The sequence below is a fragment of the Paramormyrops kingsleyae genome, chromosome 7 (genome assembly GCF_048594095.1).
Source record: "Paramormyrops kingsleyae isolate MSU_618 chromosome 7, PKINGS_0.4, whole genome shotgun sequence".
NCBI lineage: Eukaryota > Metazoa > Chordata > Actinopteri > Osteoglossiformes > Mormyridae > Paramormyrops > Paramormyrops kingsleyae.
Genome location: NC_132803.1, coordinates 27,196,799 through 27,218,040, shown reverse-complemented (window position 1 = coordinate 27,218,040; position 21,242 = coordinate 27,196,799). Strand labels below are relative to the sequence as shown.

The window sequence follows — 21,242 nt, the reverse complement described above, 5'->3', positions numbered from 1 at the left end:
TGTGAGAATGATAGTTAGCTAGTGTGCAGTTGCCCTCATAATTCATCATGATTCTGACAGTCAATCAATTTAGAAAATTATTACATAACGGATTGTATGAACTTGTCAAATGAGACACAAATATTGATATTGTAACATTGGTTTTTTTTTTATACATACATACAGTGTTTATTCAACAATTTTTGGTGAACAGAAGAAATTCTTTTTCATTTTTTATTGTGTTGCTGTTAATTTGTGTTTTTTTCCTTCTCTGAGCAAATACACACTTATACAGATAAATATCCTTAAATATTTTCATCACAGTTAACAGCAAAACTTAGTAATCATACATATTTATACCAAATTAAATGCAGAATTAACAGAAAGGGTATATATTTAAATTTATTTAAGTATAAGGTGAATTTCAATGCTTTCAAAAATGCTACATGAACAGAGGGCACTGTATTACAAGTAAGGCTGTCACACAATAAATACACGCTACTACTGTTTTAAGTTGGATATCCGATACAAGAGATTGCAAAGTAAACAATGGCGGACCAAGAAGAAAGACTACTAAAGTGTGCCGCCCTGTAGGCATTCGCAGGAACTGACATTGTAATTGTGCAGAGCTTTTATTTTCAATACTCTGTTGTAAGTTTTTAATAGGACAAACAGAAGTCTCAAAATAAAGAACAAAATAATTTGTGCTTGTATCTGTGTTGCATTGATCAAATAAAGCAGCTGTAACATAAAAGCGTTTCGCTCCACTTTGTCCACCAACAGTTTTTTTTTTTCTCAGTTTATGATTTGACTCTCAGATCAGAAGGTGAATGTTTAGGAATAATACACTGTCTAAATCTAAGTCATTCTTGGCAAATCTCTAAAAACAGAAGCATGAACACTAGAAGGTCATAAATTTGTGAGGGAAATGAGACGTCATTTTACCAAGTTAAAACAAAGTCCAACCCTTTAACAGAAGAGACAAAACCAAAGTTTTATGTTAAACATACACTCAAATAAACATTTATACTCAATCACTGGGAATACAAGGGATTCCTGAGCAAAATCAGTTGTTCTGCATTAAATTTTCAACCTCAAGTAATAAAAAAAAACTTTCAGACCTACTTTCATCCAGCCATTTCCCCCCCATACAGGTTCACATAAAACCAGGAGATTATCTCAGGTGACATATGGGGACAAGGCAAGGGAACAGCCTGGATGGGATGCCAGACAAGACAAAGGCAAACGCACACACCCATAATGGCAGACTATGGGAAATTATGAGCCACCAGTTTACTTAATGAAGGGAAACTGAAGTACAGTATATGGTAAACCACGCAACATGACAGAAAAACGGAAGGAAGAAACTGCACACACATACCCAGGGTGAGGGAAGCATTTCAACTGTTGACTCTGGAGATGTGAGGCAAAAGTACTAACCAATGTGTCACTGAGCCATTTGTCACACAAGCATATATCAAGATATGTGGTGCTCAAACATAGTTGATAATTTTATTTATGCAGAACAACTTTATACTTTACTGACATGACATCCCATGCAGGGTGCACCCCAGCCTTGTACCTTATGCTGCCTGATATAGGCCCCTGCACCCCCCCTGACATAAGTAGTATGTATGGGTGGATTTTGAATTTAGTTTTAGTTAAGTTGCAAACGAGGAAGTAGATCTTACAGATCAAGAGCAGAAGTCAAACCAAGTATGTAAGTACTGTCTGAAGTTCTGAGGAAATACAGGGGGTGCTGAATATCAATAGAACGAGTCAGCAGGAGTGCATACTGCAAAAGCATCAAGTCACATCTTAGTTGCTGCATAAGGAATCATATTGTCGATCTAGATCACTGGGTCTCAATCCTGTTCCTGGAGGACCCCCCTGCCACAATGTTTTCATTCCAGCCCACACTGCTTTCAACCTGCCACATTCATGTTTAGCCTGTTAAGTACCATCCGAGCCTGATTAAGGTTGGAATGAAAACATTCTGGTAAGGTGGGGCTCCGAGAACAGGACTGAGAACCAGTAATCTCAGGGACATGGCGGTGTCACTTGTCCAATCTGGAATACACCATGAAGAAACATATAGGTAGGCTGACTATCATAATGGTATACAGTCATACCCCAGTATCTTAGGGTCCAAGACCCCGCGTGGATCTCGAAATCCACGGATAGCACGAACACCTTATATGACTGTACTATGTGCCTCTTAAGGCCACATGAACACCAGGTATTGTCAATTTTTATCGTTTTCCATCATTTTATGTGGTTTAAATACTTAAAAAAAAAAGCCAAGACATTAAAAATGAGAAAGAGAGAGGAGAGGGGGAAACTGTATGTGTGAAAATGCTGTAAATTACAGGACATCGCGAACAAAGACTTAGGCAGGCCTACGAATGTCGGTTGATGCCTTGTTGTAATCAACTTGAAACTTGGTATGGTGTGGAGTTTAAAAGTCGTTTATGTTTTTTTTTTTTTCCACCACTGTCGACTGTGGTTAAATGGATCAGCGGATAGTGAATCAGCGGATAGCAGGGTACAACTGTAATTTGTTTGATTTGTTTTCATTTAGCAGTTTTTAAAATGTTTTTTGGTTGATGTGAAATAGTTTCTTTCATGTTCTACCTTAAAAACCTGGACTTGCTGGATCCCTTATTACCCAACAGAAAGTCACATATCTCAGCGCTCCGTTTATTTAATTAATCTACAGATTAATTTATGAAATCATGCGACATCTTAATGGGGTTCTGTCCTTCATCATCTAACCAACTACTCACTTAGTAAAAAGCCTACAGAGAAAAAATGTTTAGAAAGGACCATCATATTAGCAGCAGCATCTTTAATTTCTCAGGAAACTGAAGAAGGCTTATCGATCACCTGAAATGCTGCCTAACTTCTACTGGTGCACCATCAGAGCATCAAGAGCAGCTGTATGTAGGCGTTGCTTGACAGTTGCTCTCCTTCAGTGCGAAATGCCCAGGAATAGGTAGAGAAGATGGCCAGCACATTGTTGGCACCCAGCTTCTCTCCCCTGAGGACCTCCTGCATTAGTGATGCCTGAAACAGGGCACATAACATCATTGGAGACTCCTCCCACCCAAACCATAGACCGATTGCCCTACTCCCATCCAGAAGGAGGTACGGAAGCCTCCACACCCACACCAACAGGCTGAGGAACAGCTTCTTACCTACAGTTGTTTCCCTGATGAACTCTGAACAGCTAATCTTCACCCACTCCCACCCATAACCATGGCCTGCACACTTCTCCGCTCCACCAACTACATCATATTTATTTAGATACACTGTTCTACATATAAGCGCACCAATGACCCAAAACATTATGACCACCCCCACGTGAAACAAATATTGTTGACTGTCTCGTAGAAACAATGTGTGTCAGTGTCTGGGATATATTAGACCAGTGTTCCCCAGTCAGGTCCTCGGGGACTCACAGGTCCATGTTTTTGCTCTCTCATAACTCTCTGCCTGACAGTCCACATTGCTCCTTCCCAGCTCCCAGCAGAAGCAAAAATGTGGACTGTCTGGCAGAGAGTTAGGAGGGAGCAAAAACGTGGACTGTATGTGGGTTCCTCAGGACCGGGATGGGAAACACTGTATAAGATGATAAGCTACACTGACGAATCCTGGCCACCCAACATCCTGTCCAGGGGCATCAGAAATAGGAAGGAGATGGGGGGGGGGGGTTGTTTTAGTTGTGAATCTGTACCCTAAACAGTGTTAGTCTTATTTCAAGTGATAAAATCGTGATTATGCAGAAATTATTGTAGAATCTTTCTTACATTGCATCATTTCACAGTGAGACTATTGCATGTTTGTCCATTGCGATGTCACAATATAGACTGTATCCCTCCCACCTCTGGGGCAAATTCAGTACCCCCCAACGTCAAAGTCCCTCCTATGCCACTGATCCTGTCGACGGTTTGTGATTTTTTCCTCCTCGGATCACTCTCGGCAGGGGTGCCCAATCTTATCCGCAAAGGGCCAGTGTGTATGCGGGTTTTTGCCGCAACTCCCTAATTAGATTACTAATTAGAGGACTGATTGGCTAAAGAGTCCTCACACCTGGGTTTGAACAGCTGACCTATAGGTTATCCCAAAAACCGGCATACACAGCGGCCCAGGGCAGATAAGATTGGGCACCCCTGACTCTCAGAATGTGCTCATCACTGCTGACCGTAAGCACCCCACAAGCCTTGTTGCTTCAGAGATGCCTGGGGGGCAATACTTTACTTAGGGTAATATTTTACTTGAGGAGACATAAATAATGTAGTAGTAAACAGTTCATGTACTTCATGGGGAAACCAATATTAGTTCATGGTTTGTTCTTGAGTAGCAAATGAGTAGCAAATTTTTGCCCCTTCAGGTGGTCTTATAATTAGTAACTAATTAGTTAACTGTTTAACTAATATAGTGCCTGAATGGAGTACATGAACTGTCATGATTGATTAATGATGAATGAATATAGGATCAGTACTTAAACACTTTTTTTTTATTATTCATGCCGCCTCAAGTAAAGTAACCAATTCCAGACCTCGACAAGCACAGTTTTTACAGGATAGTCAACATTATTTGCTTCAAGTGGGAGTGGTCATGATGTTTAGGCTCGTTGGTGTATTTAGAATCAGATGAAGGTGATTTGTTACCTTGTTTAACTGAGGGATGCTGTCATTCCGACTGCAGAATAAATGACTGTATCGTCATTCTGACTCTCCTGCTCGCTGCTCATAGCAATTCTGCAGAAGTTGGACAGATTTACACATACTGCCTTATAAAAACAGTTCTTGTTATGTTCTAAAATGTAAAATTTGTTCTGATGTATGTGTGTTAATTCTTTACTGTACAGATTAACTGAAATATGAAGTAATATTCATACTTATTTTTTGGGTGCTTGGTTTTAAACTGAACAGAAGCATAACAGACTTCATCCTCCGACATATTAGGCCTTGTAATGTTCCCATACTCAGTATCTTCTGGAAACTTCAGATGGAGACAGTGAGAGAGAAGCAGAAATTATATATATATATTATAGAAATATAATATAATATAATATAATATATTTGTTATACTTTTAAGTATTTCAAATGTTCAAAAATTTGAATAAAAACCCTGGCGTATTTCTGCATGTGATCTGACAATGACTGTGAATGTACTTTGACATGTACTTGACAAAACACTGAAAAAACAGACATTCAGTTTCTTACTGATGTTGGCCCTCCTGTGACGTTCTTCATATTCCATGAATTACTCTTCCTGAGGGAAAAATCAGACTTAATAAATAAAAATAAACCTCAACCTCAGTACTATAATAACCACATTTGTATTTAGACAAATCTCGTGTATACAAAAGGTTTTCACTTCTGAAATGTAAAATTAGTTCTGATGAATCTGTGTTAATTCTGTAGTATATAGAATGACAAGTAACAAGGCAATTTCACACTTACTTCCCTTCTGGTTGCCTAGTAACAGAAGCATAACAGGTGTCCTCCACCTGTGATGAAACTTCCTGCCTCTGGTTCACGAGCTGCAATGTGGTAGCAATGTTTGCATACTCTTCTGTTACTGTATGCTGGAAACAGCAAGAGAAATTAATCAATTGTTGCAAAGGTTTAAATGAATTACCTCGCATTTGCACATACATACTGTATGATCTGGAAAAGTTATAAAGTTAATTATAGTTTCATATGTATGAAAGAATTATACGCAGTTTCTTACTGATCTTTTCCCGTCTGTGTTCACCTCATTCACTGAATCTGCCTTCCTTCTGAAAAATCAGACACATCATGCAGGCCGTATGTAACAATGCACAATCTCTCCCACAACATTATGATTATACTGTATTGGAGCTTAACATTTGTAAAATCACAAATTATATTGTATGAAATGAAGCACTGAACACTCACCTCACTATGTAAAGGATAATTATAAGCAATACAATTAAAACAGCCAATACTGTGCATAGAATAACCAGATTTGACATATCTGAAAAAAGGAAAAAAAAATTAAAATTGCAAACAAATTCATTCATTCATTTCCCATAACAAATGATTCACTTCTTAGTGGCAGTGAGAATGGAGACCACACAGCACCTGGTACCGAGCAGTGGATTCCAGTGCCATTCAAGGCAGACACTCACAGTCCCATAAGAGATGCAATAGTGTCATCAATTCTTTCATGAGGCATCTGGAGAATCTTTGTCTATTTGATAATTATCAGAATTCTAAATATTAGCTTGCGGTCACTGACAAGTATAAGCAGTTGGAAAGTGAATAAATGGATGCTTGTGTGTGCGTGGAGTTCGAATGGCTAATGGAAAATCCCCACAGTGTACAATAGTGTGCAAGTGCCCTGTAATAGCCAGGCTTCCAAGTGCCCTGTAATGGCCAGGCTTCCATGTGCCCTGTAATGGCCAGGCTTCCAAGTGCCCTGTAATGGCCAGGCTTCCAAGTGCCCTGTAATGGCCAGGCTTCCATGTGCCCTGTAATGGTCAGGCTTCCAAGTGCCCTGTAATGGCCAGGCTTCCATGTGCCCTGTAATGGCCAGGCTTCCAAGTGCCCTGTAATGGCCAGGCTTCCATGTGCCCTGTAATGGCCAGGCTTCCAAGTGCCCTGTAATGGCCAGGCTTCCAAGTGCCCTGTAATGGCCAGGCTTCCAAGTGCCCTGTAATGGCCAGGCTTCCTGTTAATGGTGTTTTCATCTCCTGTTTACTGGGGAAAAGCTTCACGGTCACTGTGACCCTGTAAGTTATGCTTCCTTTGTGCCGGAGCTCAGCTCGACGGCCTCTGCACTCTCAGGTGCACAATGCTACCTCAAAGGCTACAGCCAATATAATTAAACTTAATATTAGTTTGTTTTTACTCCTTGTAACTGCCAGAGTACACAAGCAGTAGCATGGGCAGGGGAAGTCACTAGTACACACATCAAACACCATCAGGGAGGATTTACAAACACATCACAGTAGGGGAACACTACATTCGACACTTAATGACAACGTGATACGCATACATTCACTCCGGGCCGGGCCGCCCTATAGGCGACATAGGCGATCGCTTAGGGCGCCATTTGACTAGTGGGCACAACAGAGCCAGTGGGAAAAAAAATCAGAATACGTGATATGACAGTAATTTGCACTACTTGTAATATTTCACTGAAACAGATGCCAGCTAGCTAGTTAGCAGCCAGATACTGTGTGCTATGGTAATGTTGGGTGGGGGGGGGGTGCAGATGTGCATGGGAGTGGCACCTAGGGTGCCAGACCACCCAGAGCCGGCCCTGCATTCACTGACAAAACTGCATATCGCAGACATTATTTACACAAGTATTTATATTACGTGCCAGTCTGTCACAATGCATGCCGGTCTGTGAGTGTTTTAGCCCCACGGCGTCACATTGCCCCCCTACCAAACGGGTCAACCAACTCCGGTGACCCCCAAGTCCGCCACAAAATCCCACAAATGCTGCAGGGGCCAGCGGTGCCACTGTGGCCAGCATGTGTCAGTCCTTGCAGTCCCTGGCATACCTCTGTCCTCTGCCGCATCCTCATTCTCAGCCGCTGTGGGGGAGGGGGGGTTTTCAGCTCTAGCCAGGGGGTGCCTGGCGATGCCTGTGCAGGACCACAGCCTTACGTGTTGCTTGGACAGACACAGGCGGTAAACCATAGTGGAGAGGAGCTTGAGGATCTTCCCCATTTCCCTCAAATGATTTTCCAGCTTGAGCAACCCCCCCTTCTACCAGATGGGACAGTACACCCAAACCCAAACCAATGTTAAAATCCTATCTGCGGCTGTGTGCATCATAGAGTTGCTCCCCGACTTGCTATGCAGCTCCTTCAGCACAGTAAAATGGCAGAACTCCTTGACAACCTTTATAGCCATGGTCGCTGCACTCTGATATGGAACCACATATGCCAGTAATCCATTGCCACAAGGACATTGAAATTCCTGGAATCGCTAAAGAGGAACAGATGCACCCTTTCCAACGACACAACCACTTGGTAAGTCTGCAAAGGCACTCTGGACTGGCGGATTGATCCTTTCTGGGCGGCGCACGTGTCACAACAATGGACGAATATATTGTGTGCTGACTGCAGCAAGCCTAATAATAGGAGCGGCTCTGCAATTTCCCAGGCGTCTTTGCCACCTCAAAGTGCCCAGCTCCTGTTGCGTTGTGCACCGCCTGTAGCACTGTGACTAAAAGTCTCAGGGGAAGTAGAAGCTGTAGCAGTTGTTGATTGCTGCCAGAGCTGGTACAGCAGCCTGTAGCTGTAGCCCAATAGTGAAAGCGATATTCCATCCATCCATTTTCTGAAGCCGCTTAATCCCAACTGGGGTCATGGGGGGGACCGGAGCCTATCCCAGGAACAATGGGCGCAGGCAGGAACCAACCCTGGACAGTCGCCAACACTCCACACACTCACAGGGCCAATTAAGACTTACCAATCAAACTACCCTGCTTTCTGGACCGTGGGAGGAAATCGGAGCCCCCGGTAAAAAACAGGGAGAGCGTACAAACTCCACACAAAAAGGACCGAGGACTGAACCTAGGACCATGTTGCCATGATGTGGCAGCATTAACCACTGGGCCACTACGGAAAGCAATATCGGGTCAGGAATCTGGGTCCAGTTCGACTTGCCAGTAGCCACTTTGCTAAACCATGCCAACCCGATGATCTGAGGCAGCAAGTACAGTATGAGTCCTTCTGGGTCATGGTGTTCAGTCTCCAGAAGTCCATACAAAAGTGTCGTGGACAGTCCAAAAGTCTAGTAACACCTGTTTCCGCCATCTCCTGAATCTTCTGCTCTGCCGCTTTACAGTTTGCGAGCACCAGCTAAGGACGACACAGCTAAATGGGCTAAACATCTTCGGGATCAATGCTTTGATTGTGTACAACTGCCAGGGAATACCAGCAGTGGCACAGAAAGAGGAAGTCACAAGCACACATATCGAACATTCAAGGGGGGAGCAGGGGTGTTACAAAAATACCACAATAAGGGAACACTCTCTTCAGCGCTTCATGAAAACGTGACAGACTTGCATTCACTGGCATAACTACATATCACGGACATTATTTACACAAGTATGCATGCCAGTCCACGCGCGTCGGCATCACAGTATCTGTGTTTCTCAATATGCACACTTGACCATACTTGTGCAGGTAAGGTACCCATTTTTACATCATCTTCCATTGCCGAAGACCAGTTCCAATACTCAAGAACAGAAGTAAAGGGGATGGTAAAAATCCCCCGATGTGGTTCTTGCCCCACCCCAAATATCAAGGATACAGCAAATTGCATCCTACCCAAATAAGAACAATCCCATGATTCATTGCGCCCCACGTTCATTCCAGGGAGGCAAGTTAGCAAGACCGGTCTTGCCAAGATCACAAGTGTCGATCTCGGTGATCTTGGCATTGAGAAACACCCTATTTTTATCTGACTTTTGATTTGAAAGGCAAAAACTGCACCATGCACACAGGAAAAAATAACTTTTTGGCCATTAAAATAGATAAGGCTTCTTCTAGACCTTTAAACTCATCTAACAGGGTAAGTCTGTGTTACAGTTTGATGTAACTAACAGCCATCGATAGAAAATATTGCAGGGTTACATGATTAAGTAATTAATAGCATGTTATCATTGTTATAGACTCTAAGTCAGTGTGCTCCACCTCCTCGTATAATTGTGGTTGCAGTAGGTCTCTGTGTTCTTTATGAGCATCAGCGCCTCAGAGAAATTAAACACTGCCTGTAAGCAATTAGGGAGGTGGAAAGATGGATGTGGAGGTAAGTCACCAGTTATTGGTTGTAATTTCCAGGCAGACTTAATACTCACATTGAAAATCCAGTGAGATGACATCAGACACAATCTCATTATATCCTTTTAAAGCACATGAATATTTTCCTGTGTGATGATAGGATATGGGACTGAAGTGAAGTGTGGACTGTGTTTCTGGAAGCTGCTGGTTGTCCTTAAACCAGGTGAATTCTGATTGGCTGAGAGAGCAGCTGTTTGTGCCACATGTCAGGTTCACAGAGTCTCCTTCCCTTATTGCTTCATTTACTCTGGATGAGGTCATCACCACCTTCAGTTCTAAAAGTATACAGTACATAATATAAGAGGCTATTTCACATTTCAGCAGTAATATTTGTCATGAGCGGAAATGGTTTGGCCAAAAAGTGAAATCCTAAAAATAAGTGACGCATTAAAATAATAATAATAATAATAACTTATTATGCCGGATCATGTACTCAACATCTCATTGCTGTAATCTGCTTTCTGGTTGATATTCTCAAGTTTATTAAGAAACATTATGCACAGCATCACCAGCAGTAAGGTAAACGTAAAGACTCACCATCAACTTGAAGAGTCACTCCAGGTCCACCACACTTCTCACACCCGTTCGTTATGAATCTGAATCTATACTCTCCAGCATCCGTCTCTCTAATGTTCTTTATCTGCAATGTACAGTTCCTCACATTGTTCCCCAAGAATTCCGCTCTGCCTGTGTACTCAGCACTAATGTTTGTATTATTACTGTGACAGACATATGGTTTTCCAGTACAGTCCACATCATTATGACTCCACATCCTGGAGTCCACTTTGTATGGCTCTGGATACTCATATTCACACTGAATGAGCACAGTCGATCCTCTCAATGCACACAGGTTTCTCTCTGTGTAACGCACAGTCCATGCACCATCTATAATCCACAGAGAACATGAAGTAATGGTTTATTCATCATTGTTTTGATAAAATCTTGATTTTAAGCTTATTACAGAAAATGCATGTATTGACCTACTAACCTCTGACAGACAAATTCACTGCTTCAGACACAATTTGTCTGTTGCCTTTTAATCCACAGGAGTAGCTTGCAGAGTGATATTTGCAGGCAGGCCTGAAGTGAAGTGTGGACTGTGTTTCTGGGAGCTGCTGGTCGTCCTTAAACCAGGTGAATTCTGATTGGCTGAGAGAGCAGCTGTCTGTGCCACATGTCAAACTCACAGAGTCTCCTTCACTTACTCCTTTATCCTCTTTCTGTGAGGTCATCACCACCTTTAATTCTGAAGGACAACATTTACCTGTTAGATTTATAGAATGTCACCCATAATAGTTTTATTTATTTTTAAATATTCACAGAATCACAAAACTGATATATGACATGTATGATATATGTATGATATATGTATGATATATGTATGATATATGAATTTTCAGTCATATATCATACAAATTTTGTTTCTAGGAAGAAAACTATTGCAAATCACAAGTTTCTGAGGTATTATTACATATATATTTTTTTTAAATAATAAACATAACTTTAGTCTCTAGTTTTTTACTAAACGTTATTTGTTCTTTTTCATTGTAGTACTAGCTAAAAATTATAGAAGTTTTTACCAGGACTTACCACCAACTGTAAGAGTTGTCCCAGGGCTTCCACTCCATTTTCCCCTTTTTACATTGGTCATGAACCTAAATGTATACACACCAGCATCTTTGTCTGTAATGTTCTTTATCTGTAAGGTGCAGTTCTTCTCTTTGTTCCCTAAATATTCTGCCCGGTCTCTGTACTCAGCACTAATGTTTGTATTACTGCTGTGAGAGACGTATAGCATTTTATTACAGAAAAGATCATCCTGACACCACATGACTGTCTCTGCTTTAGAATCTGGATATTTATATGAACAGGGAATGACCACAGTGGATCTTCTGATGGCACAGAGTCGATTTATTGAATACTCTATATAATATTCGCTACCCAGGACCCCTGGAAAGCAATAATAAAAACAAAATCATGGTATTCAAGATTTTTTACAATTGTAGCATTTAAAATTTTTCTTCAACTCAGATACAACAGCAATCTGCATAACAAACTCCAGCACTAATACACTAATAAAAGGGTGCACAATCTAAACTTTAGTATTTTCCTTAAATGTATTTCTTTTGTGCTTATTTTTGTGAAGCTGAAAAAGACCATTTCTTAAAATATCTAATTCATTTTTCTATGAAAACGAAAATTTTAGATTTTGAGAAGTTTAGTGTTCTTGGACTCAAATATAATTATGGAAAACTGTAACGCAAACATATATATCCATAAATATAAGGACGTGCAATCTGAACTCTATTTAGATATATTTCTTAAATGTGTTTCTTATGTGCTTATTTCTGAGAAAATTAAAATATTCAGTCATTCATTTTTCTATGACAAAAACACAACACTGCAAGTAAAAATCCAAAGTTCATCACCCCAGTTCCAGTATTTTCTGATAATAATACATAATGATATTATTACTAGTCTTATCACTGATGACTGATGCTCTTACCAGGTAATGTGAGCAGAGTGAGACCCCAGAGTACCAGAGCGTGTCCAGCTCCCCTCTCTGCTGCTCTTTCCATGCCGAGCTGTTAAACTGACGCCCTGTCAAAGTTTGCAGAACTTTCATGCGGGTTGTGACAAAAGACAAGACGACTTACACAATTTTCAGCTGCTGGAGGAAGATCTTACCAGACTTCTGCTTCTTTTTCACTTTTAGGAGACCCGTCTTCTACAGCTAGCCACATATGGCACTAGATAAAAACAGCAAGCAGAGGTTAAATGAGAACTTGTACGCCTCAGTTCGTGACGTACTGGCCATAGGGCCCCCTGAATGCTTTATGGTCAGTCCAGTCCCAGCAACTACTCAGACATGGGTGACTCTGCAATGACTGCTGCTCCTGTAAAGCCGTGAGGGATGTTTGATCAGGAGGAAGTGGAGGAGACGGACAATCAATCCCTGGAGCAACTTGGGGTTAAAGGCCTTACTCAAGAGCTTAATGATGCAATCAATGTGGCGATGGTTCCATCCAATTAATGCAGAGTTTATATTTATTTCATTAATATTTCATTAATCACATTAATGTATTTTGATAGCCAAATGGGAGAATAGTATGGACAAATATTTTTTATTAGAAACCTATACTACTCCCAGTTGTAAACAACGTGAGAGCTTTGGTAGTGATGTTGCACAGTATCTTAAAATTTAGAGGAAAAATTGTGACACTCCGTCTCAAGCGGAAGCTGATGGAGGGGATTGGTGAGAAACCATTGGTACTGGATTCGTTTACTTTTTACAAATTGCCAGATGGAAGAATAGATGATAAAAAATATTTGAATTTGCAATTTTTAAAATGATATTTAAGGCTAATAGCTTAAAAGGAAGATCTTTCCAGTTAAGTGCATTTTTAGAAGTTGTCAGGTTTCCGTTTTTAAAACCAATTTGCCAAATAGGTTTCAGATTTAAATGGTTGTATATACTGGGGTTCCCCAAGTCTCGTCACACAAAGGTAAGCTCCACTGCTCCCAATAACATCTGTTCATCTGGGGGGTATTCCATGAAAGTAGCTAAAGAAACGCAGACTTTCCCGAAAAAGTCAGACTCAACCTACCTCCATCTCTAAACTTAGCCCACGTCGTTCCACGAACGCAGTTCAGTTTTAATTAATCAAGGTTCATTTAAGACAGACTTGCATAGTCTCACTTAGTGCGCACACCCCCAATATTTAAGAAGCACAAATAAATTAATGAACGATAGATCGAACAAATGAGTCGGAAAGCCTGTAAAACGAGAGCAGTGTTTCTTTTCGCCGCAGAATAAACGCTGCTGATGGAGCTGTATGAAAAATACAAAGATGTAATCGTTAAAAAAGGCAATACTGTGGCCATAAACACAGCCAGGGAGTTGGCTTGGCAATGAATTGCAGACAGACTAAATGCATAAGTTACGTAAATGTTACAAATGCTTAATACAGTGGCAGGGTGGTTTATGTTGTCGCCTTATAATGCGAAAGTTGCTAGTTCGATCCCCATAGCCAACGGAGAACCTTCTGGGTTGATTTCACCTGTCATTATTACGTACTGTATAATATTATTTGATCTCCGTAAAATACTTTAAATCACATCCGTGTGAAATGTTCTGCACAAATAACCGTATGTTTTCTTTGCTATTTTAGTAGTAGCCTAATCTTTCAAAGTAGACAGTGACTAAAATATAGAGATATCTTCCTGTTCATATTATTTTAACGGAATTTTTTTCTAGTTACAGTCATTGCATTTCATGTTTCCCCTTTGTAATATGCGTACGCTTTAAATTTACAGTAAAATACCCTTATAACGGACTTCAAGGGACCTGGCAAAACAGTCCGTCACAGTTACTGTATGCCCAGAACACAACTACAGGACACCATTTACTCATGCCAGTGCCGGCGTCACGGGGAGGTATTCGAAGGCATTGCCCCCCCTAGCGAGTATATCAAATGTTAATAAATACGTATTTTCTCTGCCAGGATAATGTATTGTTCCCAGCGGTTTCAAATTTCACTGGCATAGATTCATTTGTAGAAAAGTTATGGATCATTTAAGATTACTTCAGTAGTTAAGAAAATTTAAAATGTTTAACATTTTTAGGCCTAGCCAGATTGGCCTGCAGTTTTGCTAACTTCACATAATGCTTTCTTCAATTAACAATAAATGTTGTGGTTTGTGGTGCCATCTTGTGGTGTTTTATTAATATAAATTGTCTACTATCAGGTCGAATTGGAGACTGTCAACGAAAAATATTATGTACGTTTCAGTTTAGTGTATGTAGTCATATGACTATTGACAAATGTAGCAATAGATTTTGTTTGTTGAAAATATATTGTTACATTATAAATTTGTAAATACATTATGCATGTCATTTTCACTTTCACCAGAAAGCGTGGCGGCGCTACCGTCCTAAACCAAACTTCACTCTTCGTTTACAAATTTTACTCGAATCAGAAGAAATTGAGAATAGGCCTATGTCTCCCAGTCTGACAGCATGTGGTGAAATCCTCAACAATTAATATATAGTTTTATAAAGTCTAATACAGAAGGGAAATTGGTAAGTTGCAGTCTTGGGAATTACACACACACACATATACACTCACCTAAAGGATTATTAGGAACACCATACTAATACGGTGTTTGACCCCCTTTCACCTTCAGAACTGCCTTAATTCTACGTGGCATTCAACAAGGTGCTGAAAGCATTCTTTAGAAATGTTGGCCCATATTGATAGGATAGCATCTTGCAGTTGATGGAGATTTGTGGGATGCACATCCAGGGCACGAAGCTCCCGTTCCACCACATCCCAAAGATGCTCTGTTGGGTTGAGATCTGGTGACTGTGGGGGCCATTTTAGTACAGTGAACTCATTGTCATGTTCAAGAAACCAATTTGAAATGATTCGAGCTTTGTGACATGGTGCATTATCCTGCTGGAAGTAGCCATCAGAGGATGGGTACATGGTGGTCATAAAGGGATGGACATGGTCAGAAACAATGCTCAGGTAGGCCGTGGCATTTAAACGATGCCCAATTGGCACTAAGGGGCCTAAAGTGTGCCAAGAAAACATCCCCCACACCATTACACCACCAGCCTGCACAGTGGTAACAAGGCATGATGGATCCATGTTCTCATTCTGTTTACGCCAAATTCTGACTCTACCATTTGAATGTCTCAACATAAATCGAGACTCATCAGACCAGGCAACATTTTTCCAGTCTTCAACTGTCCAATTTTGGTGAGCTCGTGCAAATTGTAGCCTCTTTTTCCTATTTGTAGTGGAGATGAGTGGTACCCGGTGGGGTCTTCTGCTGTTGTTGCCCATCCGCCTCAAGGTTGTGCGAGTTGTGGCTTCACAAATGCTTTGCTGCATACCTCGGTTGTAACGAGTGGTTATTTCAGTCAAAGTTGCTCTTCTATCAGCTTGAATCAGTCGGCCCATTCTCCTCTGACCTCTAGCGTCAACAAGGCATTTTCGCCCACAGGACTGCCGCATACTGGATGTTTTTCCCTTTGCACACCATTCTTTGTAAACCCTAGAAATGGTTGTGCGTGAAAATCCCAGTAACTGAGCAGATTCTGAAATACTCAGACCGGCCCGTCTGGCACCAACAACCATGCCACGCTCAAAATTGCTTAAATCACCTTTCTTTCCTATTCTGACATTCAGTTTGGAGTTCAGGAGATTGTCTTGACCAGGACCACACCCCTAAATGCATTGAAGCAACTGTCATGTGATTGGTTGATTAGATAATTGCATTAATGAGAAATTGAACAGGTGTTCCTAATAATCCTTTAGGTGAGTGTATATATATATATATCGAAGTTTGGAACCTGATGGAGTTTGAGCTGTGTCACTCATAGGAAGCCTAATCAACGGTAAGCTGTTCCTGCGTTCAATCTGAACAAAACATTGCGCTGCGTTTGCGTTTTATTCATCACAAGGGATGCATATGAAAGGTGCTTTGTTTACTTTTCATTAGTCCTGTGATCTTAGGGTTTGCATGACAGTGTAGGGGGCTGTTATGATGACTGACCGCTTGTCTGGGTCTTTTTTTGTTGTTGATGGCAGCTAACGTTAACATCGCTGGGAATCCCGTGACCCACGGGATTCACGAAAAATTGTCAACCTCTAGTGTCGCTCATATGAATATAGTTCACGATCGATAGTGCCCCCCCATAGTCAGTTAAATGCCAGCCCAGTAGATCCGCTCTGACGCCCGCCCTAACTCATGCCACACCTCAGCAGACACACTTGTGGTATAGATTATTATATTGTACATTAGGGGTGGGTATTAGCAAGGACCTCACGATACGTATCACGGTACATGGCTCACGATACGATTAAATCACGATATATTGTGATGCTATACATATTGCTTTATATTGCAATATTCTACAGTTCTCTGAAAGAAAAAAAAATAGAGCTGAAATGCAAGTTGGTGTGTGATCTGGGTGGTCTTAATGAATCACATTACATTAATAATTCAGCCAAAACAACATAACTCAATTGAATTTTAACTTTATTGTCTTTGCATTTTAACACACTTAACTAGTGGTCACCAAAAACGTTAAGATAAAGTGTATAAGAATGAAAATAAGAAATTAAAGTGCCCAGTCAGTTATCTTAGGCTGGTGTGGTGCTTGTAGAGGACTGAGCATATTAACTGTTCTTATAATGAAAATAAAACAGTATGAATAGAGCTGGGCGGTATGACCAAAAATTTATATCACGGTATTTTTCAAAGTTATATCGGTTTCACAGTATACGACTGTATTTTTATAAAAAGTATGATTTACCTCATTTTACAAGATTTTATAGGACACATTTTTGTTACGTTTTTGCATTGTTCCCACATTAACTATATTACTTTATTAGCCATTGCGCCTATCTGCTACCTTAATGATAACATCTGGCTAACGTGTTTGTTGGCTAACTGCTTATAGATAAATGGCCAATGTTAAGGTGTGCGCCATTCAAGTTAACATTTTTTATAAGTGTTTAATAGCTCAGTGTTGCTGGAACGCGAGCTTTACTGACCTCGCAAAATTTCTTATAAAGACCAGGATGTCGGTCTTTAAGAAGCTTCGCCAGGTCAAATGTGCTACTTGTCTTCGTCGCCACATCTTTGTAGCACTGTTTTCTTAGAGGCTTATTGACATCCTTAGCCTTTCCATGCTCCTCTGCAAAATAATTTCAAACGGCACTTTTTTTTAATAAAGCAGCTTGCGAAGTGCCTTCAACTGCAGCATATGCCATGATCGGCCAACTCGGTTGTTAACAAGCGCGAGCGCGTTCAGCGGATATTGAGAGGCGGGGAGGGGTTGCGCGAGTGTGTGCGCGCCTGCGCTGTAGTGGTGCTGTGTGAAGTGTGGCGAATTAGGCGAAAACTACACTGTTGGTATCAATAATGGTGAAAATGAGTATCTAATCAGATACTTATTTTTAATATCGATTAGTATCTGAGAATCAATTTTTTGATAACTCCAGTGTCAGCTATATCTTGCGTTTCTGATCTTTCGCTGCACACTTTAGCGGTGCAGCAGTGAAAAAGGTCCCCCTTTCAACAAAACATGGGAAATCAGTTACCAATCCTCATTAATGTGGGGCGAGGTGATCGTAACGTAACATTCAGTGGCTCGCGAAGTCCAGCAATCGCATGTAAGTGCCACTCGTGCTGCACAAAAGAGATTTTTTTTTACAACTTGCGTTACCTCCTGGTACACCCTGGGCACAGCTACCTCCGTAATGTTTTCGCGTTGGGATCACATAGCGTGGCTCCTGGGTGTTCCCAAAACGTCTGGCTGTATTTTGCATGATACTCCCCTCGGAAGTAGAATTTTTTTTTTTTATTTGTACAAACCATTATAAACAACAGTATACAACCAATTACATAACATATGCCAGAAAAATAATTTCTTCTTTAATCAAAAAATTGTGAATTTCTGAAAAAGTCCATAGGTATTTATTGCTTTCTTGTTGATAATGTTTTCCAAACTAGTGCAGTAGTCCTTAATTTCTTGAAGGAAGTGACTAAAGTTAGGCTTGGATCCAGACCATTTCTTCTTATGAATGTGAAATTTACATGTAGTAATCCAACTCTACCTGACCAGATGCGTGACTATTAATAATCCCGACTACGTATCTGCGTTGGATATCACCAGCACGCGACACGCCTTGTAGGCGGAACTGCATGTCCATTATAGCCAAACAGAACTACAGCTAAAAGCGGCCCTGGGGACTAGTGGTGTGCGATACTACAAGATTTGGTATCGATGCGATACCAAGTAAATACAGGGAAAGTATCTCCGATACGATATCGATACTTCTTAATTACCTAATATAAATTAGGAAATGAGTCATACTACAATGCAATTGTTACTTGAATGCTTTCTTCACAGACTGGACGATTAACCAAATAAAGCAGCGCAACATTACAGTAACTAACAATAAATAAACCACTAACTTACGTGTACTATTAGAGCATTTATGTAATTTATTTAAACTTTATTTTACCAGCTAAATTAACTGAAAACCAGTTCTCACTGCTTTAGACAGCGTCTCTACCACCTGAGACAGCTGAAGAAATTTCGCGTCTCTACTGGGATCCTGAAGTCGTTCTACTCCGGTGCCGTGGAAAATGTCCTGACCCAGAACATCACATCCTGGTATGGAAATGGCCGTGTCCAGGACTTAAAGGGACTGCAGAGGGTGATTCGGGCAGCAGAGCGCTGCACCAGATCTGCTCTGCCGTCTCTGCAGGACATATACACCAGGAGATGCCGGAGCAGAGCAATCAGGATCATCAAAGACACGACTCACCCCAGTAACTGTCTGTTTGAGCTGCTGAAATCAGGCAGGCGCTTTAGGAGCATTACGGCAAAAACAGAGAGACTCAGGAGGAGCTTCTATCCTCATGCCGTAAGACTTCTCAACCAGGACATGACACCACTACCTCTCAAATATCATACAGCAGGTTCCTAACTGCATGGACAATCCACTCTCTAAGGCAACTTCAATGCACACTGCACTTTGCACAACATCACCTCATGCGCCACCACTTGCCACTATTTTGCATTTTGTATATGTTGGATATTTTGTTAATTTTTAATCTTATTGTCTGCACTTTATATTTATATTTATATTACCTTATCTGCACTTTTTTTAATCTTTCTCTTTCTCTTTTTGCACAGTCTTTGGATCGGTCAGGGTTCATTTCACTGCATGTTGTACCTGTTATAACTATGTATGTGACAAATAAAGAATCTTGAATCTTGAATCTTGAATCTTTACGTGATATTCGGGAGAAATAGCAGATTACGCATCGGAACTGCCTGGGATATAAACGTCATACGTGTAGCTAAACTCTTCAGCCAATAAGGGCAAAGGTGTGTCGTCACGGAGGCGGTTCCAGTTTGTGCAGCCGGGTGAGAGGTCGCAATGCATCTAACCGTAATGCATTGCGTCAGGATCACAAAGCGTTGCTTTAAGCCAGCGCTGTAAGCAAGTCGAACGCACCCAATGACCGAACTGGAGAAACAAACTCTTGAACTGAATCGCGGACTTAATACAGAGAACCAATGGCAACAACCAGAAACAACTGATCACATGGGGACGATCGGGGCAGGACAGGGGTAATGTTGGGATAAGATCTTTATCGTTTTGGAAGCCATTAAGAAAAAAATGCTCTTTTATCCTGTTCATTTTGTGTTTAAATGCTAAAAAAAAAACATTTAGGTGTAATTTGGGGGGGCCGGGAACCAATTAATTGGTTTTCCATTATTTCTTATGGGAAAAATTCGATCAGAACTCGAACTTTTTAGGATTCGATCCGGAGTCCCGAACGGATTAAGTTCGAGAACCGAGGTACCACTGTATATCTGGAATGTTTTTTTCCTTTTGGATATCTGAAATTAAAATTATGACTAATTTAGGAGTTTTTCCTACAATTGCAGATATCCAGAATGAACATTCTGGATATCTGAAATATAATTGTGGGTATCTGAAATTAAAAGCATTGCAGATCAATGCATTCCGGAATGGCCCCAACCCTGCTGTGTATTCTACAATTGGTCTATGAAAATCATTTTGGAAACTGATGTCCCATTAAAATGATCAACTATTTGAATATTAATAGGAATATGACTTCATATACAATCACAGAAAAAGTAACCGCTGTGTGCCTATGCTCAGCAGTGTGTATCTCTGCTCCTTCAAACAGAGAGTGCTGAGCCCCATCTACTGCAGGTAGTACACTGACTGGGCAGTAGTACCTCATACAGGCCCACTTCAAAAGAAACTTAACTATCACTTTAACATTCACACAGTTGTTAATTTTGGTTTAGGGCTGCAACTATCGGATATTTTTGGAATCGAATATTCTGTCGATTTTTTTCATCGGGTAATCAGATAAATCATACTTTTGTGTTTTTAAACAACTATATCAATAGTGTGTTATGCAACATGGAAGGCCTCTTAAAATGAGCAAGCAATTGTCTGTTATTCCTCACAAAAAACTCAACACTTTTATTAGATCAAAGCTTAAAACCTTTGGCTTATTGGCTCCAAAACTAAGCCCATTTAATCAACCTTTCTGTGAAACAGTTATGATGTACATGAAAAAAACTATGAAATACAACTTCACAAACATAGGTTAGCCTATTTGTCCTTAGTTTTACTTTAATAAAAAAAGGAAAAATGGATGTACCCCCTGCTATAGCCCATCTGAGAATAAAGAATAAATAACAAAGTATAAAGGTACAAAATAGTAAAAAGAAAATATAAATAAACAATTCAAGTATTACTAATAATCTAACTTAAACAATACAGTTCAGTTTCCAATTGTATCCAGATGAGGTAGGTAGAGTGGAATGTTTGTCTTTGTGCAATGTTATGTG

The 21,242-nt window shown here is 40.6% G+C and overlaps 1 protein-coding gene across 1 annotated transcript; it reads right to left on the bottom strand.

The window, feature by feature from the left end:
• Window positions 1-368: 368 nt before the first annotated feature.
• LOC111857299 (B-cell receptor CD22-like) lies at window positions 369-12,750 on the bottom strand. Its single transcript, XM_023837987.2, has 13 exons — window positions 12,506-12,750; window positions 12,324-12,418; window positions 11,408-11,472; window positions 10,806-11,063; window positions 10,355-10,702; window positions 9,835-10,092; window positions 5,910-5,988; window positions 5,722-5,770; window positions 5,451-5,575; window positions 5,211-5,259; window positions 4,883-4,986; window positions 4,653-4,742; window positions 369-3,045 (listed from the first exon to the last, which is right to left on the bottom strand). Exons 3-12 carry the CDS (start codon window positions 11,466-11,468, stop codon window positions 4,658-4,660), a joined length of 1,416 nt encoding a protein of 471 aa, XP_023693755.2. The 5' UTR covers window positions 11,469-11,472; window positions 12,324-12,418; window positions 12,506-12,750; the 3' UTR covers window positions 369-3,045; window positions 4,653-4,657.
• Between the last annotated feature and the right edge of the window lie 8,492 nt (window positions 12,751-21,242).